This window comes from Schistocerca nitens, chromosome 8 (genome assembly GCF_023898315.1).
Source record: "Schistocerca nitens isolate TAMUIC-IGC-003100 chromosome 8, iqSchNite1.1, whole genome shotgun sequence".
Lineage (NCBI taxonomy): Eukaryota > Metazoa > Arthropoda > Insecta > Orthoptera > Acrididae > Schistocerca > Schistocerca nitens.
In genome coordinates, this window is record NC_064621.1 from 519,845,620 (window position 1) to 519,863,369 (window position 17,750).

Here is a 17,750-nt window from a genome sequence, read left to right on the forward strand (position 1 = left end):
TATAATTCTTACTGCTCTCTTTTGCATTTTAAATACTGTTTGTAAATTCTGAGCACTGTTTTCCCAGAAAATAATACCATAACTGATTACTGAATGAACATAACTAAAGTATACAGTTCTCAAACATTCACTACTGCATGTGGATACAAGGACTCTAAGTGCATGACATGCTGTGGATATCTTTTTTGAGAGTTTCATAGCATGTTCATTCCACTTCATTTGGCTGTCAATGTGCAACCCTAAGAATTTTGTTGTAGGTACATCATCTATGGAGATGTTATCTAGTTTTAAATTTAAGGGACTCTGTTTCCTGTTCATTCTAAAGCATATTGTATTTGTTTTCTTTACGTTGAGAGTTACTTTGTTTTCCTGAGACCATTTGTGAACATCCCTCAGCACTTCAGTAGAATTTTCCAATATTTGTGCTGGTGTCTTACTGGTGATTACTATGTTGCTGTCATCCACAAACAATATCTTCTCTCCACGGCTGATACGTTGTGGGAAATCATTTATATAAACCAGAAATAATACAGGACCTAGTACACTTTCTCGAGGGACCCCAATATTGATATATTGTGGATCAGATATATGTTTGTCAATGTACTTTGATCCACTGGAGACATGTGTGATCTCTACTGACTGTACTCTGTTTTCTAGATATGAATGAAACCATTTGAGAACCACTCCCCTTATTCCTAGTGCCTCTAACTTATGCAACAGCTTCTGATTTCTGTTAGTGGAGCTTTGATACCGTTTATGCATTCCAGATATTTCACTGGGAATCTGAGCTCAATTCGAAATGCCTTAGGCAGGTCTAGGAAAAGGCCAGTTACATAGCTGTTCTCATCTAGTGCTTCTAAAACTGTTTTTGTAAATTGTGCTATTGCAGATTCTGTACCTCTACCAGGCCTGAAACCGTGCTGGTCATTGCAGCGGAGGTTCAATTTACTTAGATAGCTCAAAAGCATGTTTTTCATTATTGTTTCTATCACTTTGGAAAAGCATGACAATAGGGCTATTGGTCTGTAGTTCTCAACATTTTCTATGTCACCTTTCTTGTGAACTGGTAAAATTTTGGCATGCTTCAGAGAGTCAGGGAAGCAACCAGTTTTGAAGGATTCATTTCTGATTTCTGTTAGTGGAGCTTTTATACCGTTTATGCATTCCAGATATTTCACTGGGCATCTGAGCTCAATTCGAAATGGGATTCATCACTGCAAACAATTCTGCTCCAGTCAATGAGGTACCAAGCCGAAGACAGACTGGAGATGCTCCAGACAGCAATGGGATACCAACGTGATTGTCGCCTGCCATACGACCTGACAATGATGAGTAGTCTGGGGTGCAATTTCATTTCCTTTGGTTTTCATCTGCAGCATCCTTACAGCACAGTGGTACGTGGACTATATTCTACACCCCATTTTGTTGTCCTTCATGACAAGCCATCCTGGGCTTACATTTCAGCAAGATAATGCCCACCTACACTTGGAAAGAGTTTCTACTGCTTGTCTTCGCGCCTGCCAAACCCTACCTTGGCCAGCAAGGTCGCCAGTTCTCTCCTCAGTTGAGAACAGTAGGAGCATTATGGGCAGAGTGTTCCAACCATTTCGGGATTTAGACGATATGACGCGCCAATTGAACAGAATTTTGCACCATATCCTTAGGAGGACATACAACAACTTGTAATGGTACTTTAATCACGTAACCATTACGGCACCTCACCCCAACCTCTCGATACCAGCAATATTTTACTGTGTTTCTGTAAAATAGTTAACATATTTCTGTGACAACATTCAGATTTGATTTCATTAATGTAGAGGTACTTCGATACATCGATATGTATATATTGCAATGATATTATTCTTATGTGTATTCTTTCTTTTGTCACTATGATCATTGACGTACTTGTAACTCTGATTTTTGGGCGCGTAAGCGGTTATTAGAGAGTCAAGCTTTGGTCGTCATGTTAAAAAGACGTAAATTGTAGTCAATTTATGAAATGTGAACTTTAACACTGAGGAAGATATTTTAAAGTATGTTTTATATTGTGAAGTGATGTTTTGTAACGAGTCACGTGATATTGCAACGAAAGTAATAAAAAAGAAGTGTGACTTAAATTCGGAGGATTGATTACTTTTTTACGTCACCATTGTCCTAACTTGCAAAAGTTTAATCTTCAAGAATGGTTTATGAAACACATCCATAAAACTTTTAATATATCGCAGAATAACACCTAGGCCTCTTTGCATCCGAGCTAGTAATCATCACTACCTAGATTTTCGACGATTGAGCCATGAGTTCACGAGACCAGCGTGGGAAACACGAGAAGATGAGAAGATGAGTGCCTAGTTTATCCATTATTTCAAGAAATGACTTTATTAACTGTGTCTAATGACACCTACTACATAATATAACTTTGTTGTTGCCCGAAAATGCAATATTTAGCAGCGTGAGCAACACTACAATAATAATTAATTTTTGACCTTTGTTGTGGTAGGGATGTTAGAAACTCTATCAGTCAATGGCAAGCTCAATAACTGCTTGCATAATGGCCAGAGGTGGAATAACACATTACGGACTTAATTTGTGAAGCTCTTTCTCTTGAATAAATCCTCCACTTCTGTTTAATTGTAATCATTTGTTTGTTCGTGACATCACATCTACCTATAACCGTCTCATTCGGACGTGCGTTTTTTGAGTGTATTGGGGAGAGTGGTACTTCACAAGAACTGCAGTCTTCGGAACTGGTAAGTGCAACAAGAGAGCCAGGCCCTCGCAGCCGAGTAAGGTGAAAAGCTACCTCTACATACATACTCCGCAATCCACCATACGGTGCGTGGCGGATGGTACCTCGTACCACAACTAGCATCTTCTCTCCCTGTTCCACTCTCAAACAGAACGAGGGAAAAATGACTGCCTATATGCCTCTGTACGAGCCCTAATCTCTCTTATCTTATCTTTATGGTCTTTCCGCGAAATGTAAGTTGGGGGCAGTAAAATTGTACTGCAGTCAGCCTCAAATGCTGGTTCTCTAAATTTCCTCAGTTGCGATTCACGAAAGGAACGCCTCCTTTCCTCCAGAGACTCCCACCCGAGTTCCTGAAGCATTTCCGTAACACTCGCGTGATGATCAAACCTACCAGTAACAAATGTAGCAGCCTTCCTCTAAATTGCTTCTATGTCCTCCCTGAATCCGACCCGATAGGGATCCCAAACGCTCGAGCAGTACTCAAGAATAGGTCGTACTAGTGTTTTATAAGCGGTCTCCTTTACAGATGAACCACATCTTCCCAAAATTCTACCAATGAACCGAAGACGACTATTCGCCTTCCCCACAACTGCCATTACATGCTTGTCCCACTTCATATCGCTCTGCAATGTTACGCCCAAATATTTAATCAACGTGACTGTGTCATGCGCTACACTACTAATGGAGTATTCAAACATTACATGATTCTTTTTGTTATTCATCTGCATTAATTTACATTTATCTATATTTAGAGTTAGCTGCCATTCTTTACACCAATCACAAATCCTGTCCAAGTCATCTTGTATCCTCCTACAGGCACTCAACGACGACACCTTCCCGTACACCACAGCATCATCATCAAACAGCCGCACATTGCTATCCACCCTATCCAAAAGGCTTTAGGTAATACTCACCCCTGCCTCTCGAGCGGCAAAGAGACGTCGATGGAGCCCGGCTGCGCCGCGACTCCCGCTGGCAGGTCGAGCGACAGCGCTGGCCGTCGAAGAGGCGATGCGGACGACGACGCGTCGCCGCCGCCCAAGTTCAGGCTGAGGCCGGGCCGCGCGCACACACCTGCAGCATTTCACAACACAACACGATCACACTCGTCCGTAAAGATACGTTTACGTTAAGGTTGGCAGATTTTCTAAAATGAAAAGTGACAACTTGTTATTTGTTTATACACTAAACCAGGTCGGTGATATCCTAGAATGCTTCCCTATCGAAAGTGCGGACCCCTATCGATATCTATCCAACGTTCGACTCGATGTCGACCACATGGCGCGAATTATGGTAAATGTTTAGTCACAGTCTAATAAATACAGTCACGGCAGTGGTGACAGTGGTTTGGCTCATCAATGTATATCCAGGCTATTATAATAAGTAGTATTTATCAGTCTTCTTTATTTCTGAAGAAAAGAATTTTACACTACTGGCCATTAAAATTGATACACCACGAAGATGACGTGCTACAGACGCGAAATTTAACCGACGCGAAGAAGATGCTGTGATATGCAAATGATTAGCTTTTCAGAACATTCACCTAAGGTTGGCGCCGGTGGCGACACCTACAACGAGCTGACACGACGAAAGTTTCCAACCGATTTCTCATACACAAACAGCAGTTGACCGGCGTTGCCTGGTGAAATGTTGTTGTGATGCCTCGTGTAAGGAGGAGAAATGCGTACCATCACGTATCCGACTACGATAAAGGTCGGATTGTAGCCTATCGCCATTGCGGTTTATCGTATCGCGACATTGCTGCTCGCGTTGGTCGAGATCCAATGACTGTTAGCAGAATATGGAATCGGTGGATTCAGGAGGGTAATACGGAACGCCGTACTGGATCCAAACGGCCTCGTATCACTAGCAGTCGAGATGACAGGCATGTTATCCGCATGGCTGTAACGGATCGTGCAGCCACGTCTCGATCCCTGAGTCAACAGATGGGGACGTTTGCAAGACAACAACCATCTGCACGAACAGTTCGACGACGTTTGCAGCAGCATGGACTATCAGCTCGGAGACCATTGCTGCAGTTACCCTTGACGCTGCATCACAGACAGGAGCTCCTGCGATGGTGTACTCAACGACGAACCTGCGTGCACGAATGGCAAAACGTCATTTTTTTCGGATGAATCCAGGTTCTGTTTACAGCATCATGATGGTCGCATCCGTGTTTGGCGACATCGCGGTGAACGCACATTGGAAGCGTGTCTTCGTCATCGCCATACTGGCGAATCGCTTGGCATGATGGTATGGGGTGCCAATGATTACTCGTCTCGGTCACCTCTTGTTCGAATTGACGGCACTTTGAACAGTGGACGTTACATTTCAGATGTGTTACGACCCGTGGCTCTACCCTTCATTCGATCCCTGCGACCGCATGTTGCAGGTCCTGTACGGGCCTTTCTGGATACAGAAAATGTTCGACTGCTGCCCTTGCCAGCACATTCTTCAAATCTCTCACCAATTGAAAACGTCTGGTCAATGGTGGCCGAGCAACTGGCTCATCACAATACGCCAGTTACTACTCTTGATGAACTGTGGTATCGCGTTGAAGTTGCATGGGTAGCTGTACCTGTACACGCCATCCAAGCTCTGTTTGACTCAATACCCTGGCGTATCAAGGCCGTTATTACGGCCAGAGGCGGTTGTTCTGGGTACTGATTTCTCAGGATCTATGCACCCAAATTGCGTGAAAATGTAATCACATGTCAGTTCTAGTATATTTGTCCAATGAATACCCGTTTATCATCTGCATTTCTTCTTGGTGTAGCAATTTTAATGGCCAGTAGTGTATTTGTGTGTAATGTACCTACACTTGCCTTTCCAATTCACAAAACGAAGATACATTCTTGTTATGGGTTTCTCAGCTGCTGAATCATCCTAGACTTATTGTCGATTTCAAAATATCACAGTAACTGACAAGAAAGATAAGCGTAAGTGTAGTTGTGAAGTTAAGTATAAACACAAGTGTCCCGATTTTTTCTCCTCGAGATCTGGTCGGCCTACTATTACAATCACTCAACGAGGACACCTTCCCACACACAATAGTGTTATCAGCAAACAGCCGACAGTTGCAAATTCTGCACATCCTGTCCGTCAGGTCAGGTATGTATGCAGAGAACAACAGCGGTTCTGTGACACTTCTCTGGGACAATCCTGACGATACCCTCCTGTCTGATGAACACTCACCGTCGATCACAACGCACTGGGTTCTAAGTTTCCTTTAACTTACGTCTATGGTCACAAACTTTTCGTTAACAGATTACCGGTTTCGGTCTTCAATGACCACCATCAGATCTGCAGCAAAAATGGGAAAATCATAAATACACTCGCAAACTGACTACAGCTTAAGAACAATACACAGACCACAATGAAAAGTAGTACTGACAAAATTTACATTTGTGCGCTTCAAATATGAAGAGGCATACCTGTTTCATAAAAACAATGTCCATTGTACTGCAGCCATAGTGGCATCGTCAAATATTAAATGCAGGATCAGCAGAAGCATCGTCAAAACCATATAAATAACATCACATGCATGAGCCATGTTGTCAGTAGTACTACTGTTTAAAACAAGCTGCCGTACAGTAGCCACAAGATGTTTGTGTTGTAAGTTCACCAGATGTCGCTAATGTCGGCATACATTAGTTTTCAATAATTAATTGAAACAGCGAAAATAAAAGGGGATACAATAGTTGAAGTCTGTAATAAGCTTATAACGTATAAAAGACATTATAATAATAAAAAGCAATAAAAAGAAGAACGCGACAAAAGAAAGATTGTTAAAAAGAGGAAGAGTTAAGGAACAGTGGTTGACAAGTGCTCTAGTGCCAATATTCTAGATAATGACATGAATATTAAACACCGTTGATAGTGCACCGGGTAATATTAAACAACCATAAAACAAATCGCTAAAGGAGCTACAAATGAAAGAAAACATAGTGCTGCACATAATCAGCGCCCTGTGTTAGCGTTGACGCCAGAATTCCGCACAGGCGGGAAGTTGTTGGAGGAACGTGACCGGCAGAGGGCCCCTCGCACCCTGCGGCACTCCGTTGCAAGAAAAGAATGTTTTTATGAAACAGGTATGCCTCTTCATATTTAAAGCGCACAAATGTAAATTTTGTCAGTACTACTTTTCATTGTGGTCTGTGTATTGTTCTTAAGCTGTAGACAGTTTGCGAGTGTGTTTATGTTTTTTCCATTTTTGCTGCGGATCTGATGATGGTCATTGAAGATCGAAACCGGTAATCTGTTATCAAAAAGTTTGTGACCATAAACGTATATTAAAGGAAATTTATTACATATACGGGTCACTCTTTTCTCGCGACAATGTCGCAGCTTGTGGTACTGCGTTCTGTTACTTAAGAAGTCTATGAGCCATTCATTTATCTTGGAACCTATTCCGCAACATCGTACCTTCGTCAGTAGTCTGCAGTGGATCGCCGCGTCAGATGCTTTTCGGAAATCTAGGAAAATGAAATCGCCCTGTTTCCGTTCATCCACGGTTCACAAGAGAAAGGGAAAGCTGAGTTTCGCGTGAGAGATGGTTTCTAAATCCGTGCTGAATCGTGGACAGAAGCTTTTCTGTCTCACGGAAATTATATTCGAGCACAGAATATGTCCAAGAATTCTACAGCAATGCGACGTTACGATTACTGATACGTAACTCTGCGAATCCGTTCTTTTGTGCTAATACAGACATCTGCGCTTTTTTCCAGTCGCTTGGGATTTTCCGTTCGCCTAAAAATTCGCAATGAATGCAAACTAAGCACGGGGCCAATGCCCATAGTACTCTCTGTAAAACCGAATTGGGATTGCATCAGGACCTGGCGCCTCATTTGTTTTTACAACTCTCCCTGTTGTTTCTCTACGCTAGGGATGCTTTTCTCTATGTCGTCCACGTGGGCCCCTGTGCGATGGTTAGATGACGGTATGCTTGTACATCCTCCTGCGTGAATGATTTCTTGATCGCGAATTTTCAAATTTCACCTTTACTTTTGCTGTTTTCTATTACCACACCAGACTGGTCAACGAGTGGCTCGTGATTAAAGAATTCGAAAATTTCGGTTCTTCTGAAGTGTAATATGGCAGAGGGAGAAAACAGTTGATCCGACGTCTGTCGAAGATGCAGCCATAGCATTGCGGGAGGGGTAGAGAGCTGGTGTGCTATTATGCAGTGCACGGGGAATTGCTCGAACGTTGAACATGCGTACAACCACGGCGCATAAAATCCTACGAAACATCCTGCATTGCTGTCCATACAAAATCAGCCATGGTGAGGAGTTTCTTCCTCCTAATTTGCCAGCAAAACGAACGTTCGCTCTTGACTTCCCTACTCGCATGGAGCTTGACAGTGGTGTGGACAGACGAAGCCCCATTTTCGTCTTCAAGGACTTGTCAATACGCAGCACTGCACAACATGGGCAAATAAAATCCGCATGCACATCAACCGGTATCGCTTCATTCAGCTAAGGTAGCTGTGTGGTGCGCGTTGATCGCGTTGTTTTATCGTAGGACCATATTTTGTCGAGGAGATGGTTCCTGTCGGTCCTGTTACCTGCACCATCACTGGTAAAGGCTATGAGACTCCACTGCACACCAGTCATTCCAACTCTTCAGTGGCGTGAATTTGTGGCTAGTTTTGCAAGATGGCGGTCCTCCGCACATTGCACAGCAAGTGAACCAGTTGCTGCAGTGAAATTTTGGAAGTGCTACAATTATCAGCCGTCATTTTCCTACAGCCTGGCCGTCCAGGTCACCTGATCTTACTCTATGTGACTTCTGGCTCTGGGATTATCTGTCCGCAGTTCGTGGTCGTGCGGTAGCGTTCTCGCTTCCCACACCCGGGTTCCCGGGTTCGATTCCCGGCGGGGTCAGGGATTTTCTCTGCCTCGTGATGACTGGGTGTTGTGTGACGTCCTTAGGTTAGTTAGGTTTAAGTAGTTCTAAATTCTAGGGGACTGATGACCATAGATGTTAAGTCCCATAGTGCTCAGAGCCATTTTTTTGGGATTATCTGAAAGATGTTGTGTTCAGTGTTTTGATTACAAACGTAGCTGAATTGATGCCTCGCATTGCACAACGCATTCTGAACGAGATCCTGTGATATTGGGGATCAGTCGTGGAACATACTATTTCTCGATTTCAACTTGTGACAGAAGAAACTGGACACCACACTGAACTTGTCTTCCGCCAGTCTCACGACCGTTAAAACCCGATTTCATTGTTGCTTTTTATGCGGTTTTTGGCTTTGGCACAGTTAACCGTTTTTTACCATACGATCTGATATGATCTTACCGTGGTGGATGGGCATACCTGAGGCCGGTATCACACTCTCATATTTCCTTGACAAAGAAATGTGATCAAATATTTGTGAAATTTCTTTGACAAAAATCTTTGCCTTGGCGCTTAAAAGGGTTATTACACTGTCGTCATACTTTTCGTCAAATTTCAAGGTGGCGGACAACAGCTTGTTATTATGAGCTGCAGTTGCTAGTACTACAATTGTATTGTGTGTGTACTTGTAAGAAAAGCGGCGTAAAAAAGGAAACATATTTGGATGACGCAATAGGTATTACGTCGAGATAGTAAAAGCGTTCAGCAAAATTTTTTATGAGAGCTGCATGTGGAGGACGTCAAGTTCTATATATAAATTACTTGCGAATGGATGAGAGTGTATTTCAGTATTTGCTCAGTAAAGTGCCTTATCATACTACAGAACAGAATACTCTCTTGAGAAATGTTATATGTGCAGAAGACAGGCAAACTGTGACACTGCCATTTCTTGATACAGGAGAGAGCTACCTCTGTTTACAACACAGCACTCTAATATCACATTGTACATTAGCCAAAATATTTCCAGAAACGTGTGAAGCGGTTTATAAAGCACTGGAGAGGGAATATGTGAAGGTAAATAAATGTTTCGTACACTATATGGGCAATAATAACTAACTTTATTTTTGAATGATTTAACTAATGGAATTAGTGTTCCAACAACCACAAAATTAATAAATACGAAACAGATGAAACGCTTTTTAACTTGTGGCATCCAGAGTTCAAAAATAGACAAAGTAGAATGGAAAGCTAAGAAAGAATTTGGTTTTAGAGTGTGACCACATTCTCTATTCCGGCTTGCTGGAAAGCTGCCTGGATGTTTCCAGATGTAGAGTTGGATGGCTGTAGCGGTGATTTTGGACGTGAAGTCGCCTGCCCATCAACACAATTAATAGCATGCAATGATTCCCTTACTCACCTCTAAACCCAGTCGAAGCAAGTTTATATACAAAAAAGTCGAAGGAACACAGCAACTTTGAAGCCATGTATACAAACGTACTACAGAGAGTGCAGCTACGCCAGCGTTCCAAGCGGTTACATTTCACATCACAGTGAACAGAAGACGAACGACTTTTGTGATCAAATCTACGGCAAGGCCCTAGATTTGATCATATTTCTTTGACGACAGGCGAGATTTGACAAAGTTCCGTATTAAACCATCAAATTTCTTTGACATAAATATTTGACATACCAACTTTGGCAAAGAAATATGATAGTGTAATACAGTCATAACTAACAGTGCCAGAACTGTTGAATGCTGACTGTTGAATGCTGAACCGTACTCTGCAATGTGGCTAGTAACGTTCATGAGCAACTCACACCATAATCATAGTAATGCGATTCATCTGCCATTTGTAGCCGAACCCAATTACTTTATGACGCTTCCAGCGTCAACTAGTGAGAAAACTTTCGTTAATTTTTTTTTGTTCCGTGACGTTTCCCCTGCGTCGATAATATGCTGTATAAATTTGACATATTTCTGAGCAGTGCTTCTCATTTTACAGAGTTTTGAAACTGGAACTTTAGTTACCGACACCCTGTATTTACTAGGGGAGTTAATTTCCTATCTTGTTCAATCACATAAGGCAAAAGCTATGACGGTTCCTACAAACAACATTATGGTACTTCCTTTTCCCCGTCGCCTAGCTGAGTTGGTGCTCTGTGTAATGACTTCGATGCCGATGGGACGTTAATCCCAGAAAAAGAATCTATCTTTTGACAGATCGTGTTTGGGTCTCAAGCAGGTGTGGCGGAGCGGGCGAGGTCTCCCCGAGGGCTCCAGACGGTGCTCCGTCTTGCGGCCGTCGTGTAGCGCTAAGTGAATTGGCCGTGCTGGGGCTCTCCGGCAATCCATCAGCCCCGCCGTCTGGACGCAGCGGCCGGTCCTTCTTGGCCAGATCAGTCCTAATCTGCGGCCACGCCGCGTTGATGGATGGCTGGCGGGTGCACCAGATGCACCTGTCTTTGAGTCGGCCGCTGCTCGGTCAACATCCGTTACGGTCTCCCGTTATTCTTGTATGGCTCCACCCGTCTCAGCACTGAGGGTACATCGATAGAGCATAATGCAGCTGATTACGTTTTAAACTCCTACTTTCAATTGCTGTCGCGTGCTCTTAACAACAGACTGAAACATCTACATCTACATCCACGTGATTACTCTGCTATTCACAATAAAGTTCCTGGCAGAGGTTTCGACGAACCACCTTCATCCTGTCTCTCTACCGTTCCACTCTCGAACGGCACGCGGGAAAAACGAGCACTTAAATTTTTCTGTGCGAGCTCTGATTTCCTTTTTTTATTGTGATGATCATTTCTCCCTATGTAGGTGGGTGCCAACAGAATGTTTTCGCAATCAGAGGAGAAAACTGGTGATAGAAATTTCACGAGAAGATCCCGTCGCAACGAAAAACGCCTTTGATTTAATGATTGCCACTCCAGTTCACGTATCATGTCTGTGACACTGTCTCCCCTATCTCGCGATAATACAAAACGAGCTGCCCTTCTTTGTACTTTTTCGATGTCGCGCGGGATTAGCCGAGCGGTCTCAGGCGCTGCAGTCATGGACTGTGCGGCTGGTCCCGGCGGAGGTTCGAGTCCTCCCTCGGGCATGGCTGCGTGTGTTTGTCCTTAGGATAATTTAGGTTAAGTAGTGTGAGGGCTTAGGGACTGATGACCTTAGCAGTTAAGTCCCACAAGATTTAACACACATTTGAACATTTTTGAACTTTTTCGATGTCATCCGTCAATCCCACCTCTATTACGTGTGCCCTGACGTGAAACCAGCACAGCTCCACTGACGGCCCATAATGACGAACATTCTACCGCATTATAGAGATCTAATGTATAGCGTGTGGAGAAAAATGTGGAAACACAAAACAACAGAACACATTACCATGGGTAGGAAAACCGCTGGCATTCAAAACAGCTTCCAGTCGTCTCGGAATGAATAAATACAGGAAATCTTATACCATTCTTCCTGCAAAATAGTGGCAAGTCGTAAGAGGTCCATGACTAAGGAATTTGTTACTAGCGCACTCGAGCAGATGTAATTTCGATGGATTGCTCACGCGCTGCCTGCGATATGTAAGCTATAAGAGAATCTCAGACCAGAGAGCAGTGTTGACTGCAGTAGGAACTGTGTAGCAGTTGTAGTAGTAATAGCGAGCAGTCGTGTGTATGGAGTTGGCTGGGCCGGTCGTGTGGAGCGATGGCGGTGCCTGAGCATTGTAGTATAAGGTAAAAGCAGCCTCGCGCATATGTAGTATTGTTATAGCAAGTCCCACGTAAATGTTTAAAAAAAATCTCTTAATAATAACCTTTCTCATAAAAAGTAACTTTTGACAATCATTCATCTTAATTTAAAGAACTTACTAATTTCTCCAGTACATGGTCATCCAGATTATTGTAAAGAAAAATCAGTTGTTTCTTTTTATACATGACAAATCTATCGGCCAGCATTGCACTGGGCTGCGCCAGAAAAATTTCTTATAGGAGCAGATATATACGCGTTATCCGGCGACCTTATTGAGGTAAGAATTTTTAATTTATTCAATATGATCTTTCAGGGCCATAACGCAGCACTGCTGACGTCCAAAATTTACCAGTTTAAATTCACAGTCAATTATTGAAAGGTTATATATGAGCCACAATTTTATTGAGAAATTAGTCACACATTTTTATTATTGATAGGTTACGGAATTTTTATGTTGGGAGGTTAGTAACGATGATGGAGGTGGATAGCGATCACACAACCTTCTCTCCAAAGTAGATCAGTAGGCTCAATAGCCGGCCGGTGTGGCCGAGCGGTTCTAAGCGCTTCAGTCTGGTCGCAGGTTCGAATCCTGCCTCGGGCATGGATGTGTGTGATGTCCTTAGGTTAGTTAGGTTTGAGTAGTTCTAAGTTCTAGGGGACTGATGACCTCAGATGTTAGGTCCCATAGTGCTCAGAGCCATTTGAACCATTTTTTAGGTTCAATAATGTTGAGATCTGGTGAGTGCGGTGGCCAGGGGAGATACGAAAATTCATCACCGTGCTCATAAAACCGACTCTGGACGATGCGAGCTGTGTGAACATGGGTCCTGCCGTGCTGGAGGGCAGCGTTACCATCGGGGAGCGAACACTGTCCATGGGATGGATCTGATCAACCAGTATGGTCGCGTAATCCTTCCAAGCAATGTTACCTTGCAGAGTAGCTATGGGGCCCATAGAATACCATGATGCGGTAGCCCAAATCATTGTCGAACACCCGCCATGTGTCACTGTTGGGACGTAAACTGGGCAAGGAGATGGAAAAACTGTGAGACAAAATACATTCCACCAAATGACTTTCTTCCGTTGGCACTCCACCTTTTAAGGTTACGGCACCACGCTTTTCTGTTACGGGCCATTGGAGCACTGATGAGTGGTTTTGGAATTCCAGTCGCCCTGCAATTCCTTACTTACTGAGCTCCCTTCATGTTGTTTTGGTGCTGATAGAGTTCGCGAGTGCGACATTCAGTTCTGCAGTGACATTTTCAGCTATCGTGCCCTAATTTTCCTCACCATCCCGTCTTAGATTTTTGCAGATGATGCTGTCATTCACAGTCTTGTAAAGTCATCAGATAATCAAAACGACTTGCAAAATGATTTAGATAAGATATCTGTATGGTGCGAAAAGTGGCAGTTGACCCTGAATAAGGAAAAGTGTGAAGTTATTCACATAACTACTAAAAGAAATCGGCTAAATTTCGATTACGCGATGTTGTTGTTGTTGTGGTTTTCAGTCCAGGGACTGGTTTGATGCAGCTTTCCATGCTACTCTATCCTGTGCAAGGTTCTTCATCTCCCAGTACCTACTGCAACGTACATCCTTCTGAATCTGTTTAGTGTATTCATCTCTTGGTCTCTCTCTGCGATTTTTACCCTCCACGCTGCCCTCAGATACTAAATTGGTGATCCCTTGATGCCTCAGAATATGCCCGACCAACCGATCCTTTCTTCTAGTCAAGTTGTGCCACAAATTTCTCTTCTCTCCAATTCTATTCAATACCACCGCATTAGTTATGTGATCTACCCATCTAATCTTCAGCATTCTTCTGTAACACCACATTTCGAAAGCTTCTATTCTCTTCTTGTCTAAAGTATTTATCGTCCATGTTTCACTTCCCTACATGGCTACACTCCATATAAATACATTCAGAAATGACTTCCTGACACTTAAATCTGTACTCGATGTTAACAAATTTCTCTTCTTCAGAAATGCTTCCTTGCCATTGCCAGTCTACATTTTATATCGTCTCTACTTCGTCCATCATCAGTTATTTTGCTCCCCAAATTGCAATACTCATTTACTACTTTAAGCGTCTCATTTCCTAATCTAATTCCCGCAGCATCACCCGATTTAATTCGACTACATTGACGCTATAAGTCACACAAATCTGAAGGCTGTAAATTCAACTAAATACTTAGGGATTACAATTACAAATAAGCCCAAATTCGAACGATCACATAGATAATATTGTGGGCAGAGCAAACCAAAGAGTGCAATTCATTGGCAGAACACTTAGTAGGTGCAACAGGTCTACTAAAGAGACTGCTTACACCACGCTTGTCCGCCCTATTCTGGAGTATTGCTGTGCGGTGTGGGATCCGCATCTGGTGGACCGGACGGATGATATCGAAAAAGTACAAAGAAGGGCAGCTCGTTTTGTATTATCGCGAAATAGAGGAGATAGAGTCACAGACATGATACGTGAGTTGGAGTGGCAACATTAAAACAAAGGCGTTTTTCGTTGCGACGGGATCTTCTCATGAAATTTCAATCACAAGTTTTCTCCTCCGCTTGCGGAAACATTCTGTTGGCACCCACATACATATGGAGAAATGATCATCACGATAAAATAAATCAGGGCTCGCACAGAAAAAATTAAGTGCTCGTTTTTCCCGCGTGTCGTTCGAGAGTGGAACGGTAGAAATACAGCTTGAAGGTGGTTCATTGAACCCTCTGCCAGGCACTTTATTGTGAATAGCAGAGTAATCACGTAGGTGTAGATGTAGATGTGTTCAATGATCGTCAGTCACGATCACACAACACACACTTCCGTCCGCGTTGTGGCTTAAGAATGAGGTTTCTCCGCGTTCCCTGTGTGCGGTATAAATCTTCTATGCAGTGACCATTGAAACACCAAACACTTCGGCTATCTCGGTTTTGGAAGCACCCACCATAGGAGCACCAACAATTTTCCCGTATTCGGATGCACTTAGCTCCGATGTAATGCACTCGCAACTACACTGAACACTGTTCTGACCGTGACTGACGTTTGGTTCAAATGGCTCTGAGCCCTATGGGACTTAACTTCTGAGGTCATCAGTCCCCTAGAACTTAGAACTACTTAAACCTATCCAACCTAAGGACATCACACACATCCATGCCCGAGGCAGGATTCGAACCTGCGGCCGTAGCGGTCGCGCGGTTCCAGACTGTAGCGCCTAGAACCGCTCGGCCACTCCGGCCGGCGTGACTGACGTTTGCAACGTACTGAGAACATTGCGGAGGTGACGTTCGTGGTCAAATACAATGGCGCAATCTGCATGCTTTGCTAGCATCTGCATTTATGTTCAAGCAGACATTTCTCTGCGGTCTTTCTACAGGGTGTTTCAAAAATGACCGGTATATTTGAAACGGCAATAAAAACTAAACGAGCAGCGATAGAAATACACCGTTTGTTGCAATATGCTTGGGACAACAGTACATTTTCAGGCGGACAAACTTTCGAAATTACAGTAGTTACAATTTTCAACAACAGATGGCGCTGCAAGTGATGTGAAAGATATAGAAGACAACGCAGTCTGTGGGTGCGCCATTCTGTACGTCGTCTTTCTGCTGTAAGCGTGTGCTGTTCACAACGCGCAAGTGTGCTGTAGACAACATGGTTTATTCCTTAGAACAGAGGATTTTTCTGGTGTTGGAATTCCACCGCCTAGAACACAGTGTTGTTGCAACAAGACGAAGTTTTCAACGGAGGTTTAATGTAACCAAAGGACCGAAAAGCGATACAATAAAGGATCTGTTTGAAAAATTTCAACGGACTGGGAACGTGACGGATGAACGTGCTGGAAAGGTAGGGCGACCGCGTACGGCAACCACAGAGGGCAACGCGCAGCTAGTGCAGCAGGTGATCCAACAACGGCCTCGGGTTTCCGTTCGTCGTGTTGCAGCTGCGGTCCAAATGACGCCAACGTCCACGTATCGTCTCATGCGCCAGAGTTTACACCTCTATCCATACAAAATTCAAACGCGGCAACCCCTCAGCGCCGCTACCATTGCTGCACGAGAGACATTCGCTAACGATATAGTGCACAGGATTGATGACGGCGATATGCATGTGGGCAGCATTTGGTTTACTGACGAAGCTTATTTTTACCTGGACGGCTTCGTCAATAAACAGAACTGGCGCATATGGGGAACCGAAAAGCCCCATGTTGCAGTCCCATCGTCCCTGCATCCTCAAAAAGTACTGGTCTGGGCCGCCATTTCTTCCAAAGGAATCATTGGCCCATTTTTCAGATCCGAAACGATTACTGCATCACGCTATCTGGACATTCTTCGTGAATTTGTGGCGGTACAAACTGCCTTAGACGACACTGCGAACACCTCGTGGTTTATGCAAGATGGTGCCCGGCCACATCGCACGGCCGACGTCTTTAATTTCCTGAATGAATATTTCGATGATCGTGTGATTGCTTTGGGCTATCCGAAACATACAGGAGGCGGCGTGGATTGGCCTCCCTATTCGCCAGACATGAACCTCTGTGACTTCTTTCTGTGGGGACACTTGAAAGACCAGGTGTACCGCCAGAATCCAGAAACAATTGAACAGCTGAAGCAGTACATCTCATCTGCATGTGAAGCCATTCCGCCAGACACGTTGTCAAAGGTTTCGGGTAATTTCATTCAGAGACTACGCCATATTATTGCTACGCATGGTGGATATGTGGAAAATATCGTACTATAGAGTTTCCCAGACCGCAGCGCCATCTGTTGTTGACAATTGTAACTACTGTAATTTCGAAAGTTTGTCTGCCTGAAAATGTACTGTTGTCCCAAGCATATTGCAACAAACGGTGTATTTCTATCGCTGCTCGTTTAGTTTGTATTGCCGTTTCAAATATACCGGTCATTTTTGAAACACCCTGTACATTTTTGCCCATCACCCGTAAGGGATGTGGTAGGTGACCACGTCAGCCGCAACCACATTTTTAGACCTAGAAAGAGCGTATGACCGAATAGATTATGACAATCTACTGAAAACAATGTCTGTTCTCGGTTTTCATCCCATCTCATCGCTTCATGTACCAGTGGTACGTAGTCAAGATTAAAAATAAACGAAAACGCTCGCGAAACCAATCTATTTTTAAAGATGACTTCGACTCGGTTGTCCTTTGTCCTCTAGTTTGTTCGCGGTCGCCACGGAACTCCTGCGACGATATCTCCACCACACACTATCGGACATGACTCTATATGGCCTCTAATTAGTGATAGGCGCCTGTGCAGATGACTCTGCATTGATACTTCAAGAGGGCAGAGACACGCAGTTCGTCCAACAGGTTCTACGTCACACTGCACTGTTGAACATACGCATATCTGCAGTCTTACCCGTCGAATACCACACGAAC

At 43.7% G+C, this 17,750-nt stretch overlaps 1 protein-coding gene across 1 annotated transcript in view; it reads right to left on the reverse strand.

Annotated features, from left to right (window-relative positions):
* LOC126199650 (uncharacterized) overlaps positions 1 to 17,750 on the reverse strand; it is a 584,284-nt gene that overhangs the window by 8,314 nt on the left and 558,220 nt on the right. Inside the window, exon 17 of the mRNA XM_049936577.1 lies at positions 3,664 to 3,823. Coding sequence (XP_049792534.1) covers positions 3,664 to 3,823 — 160 coding nt within the window. The remainder of the gene's footprint in view (positions 1 to 3,663; positions 3,824 to 17,750) is intronic.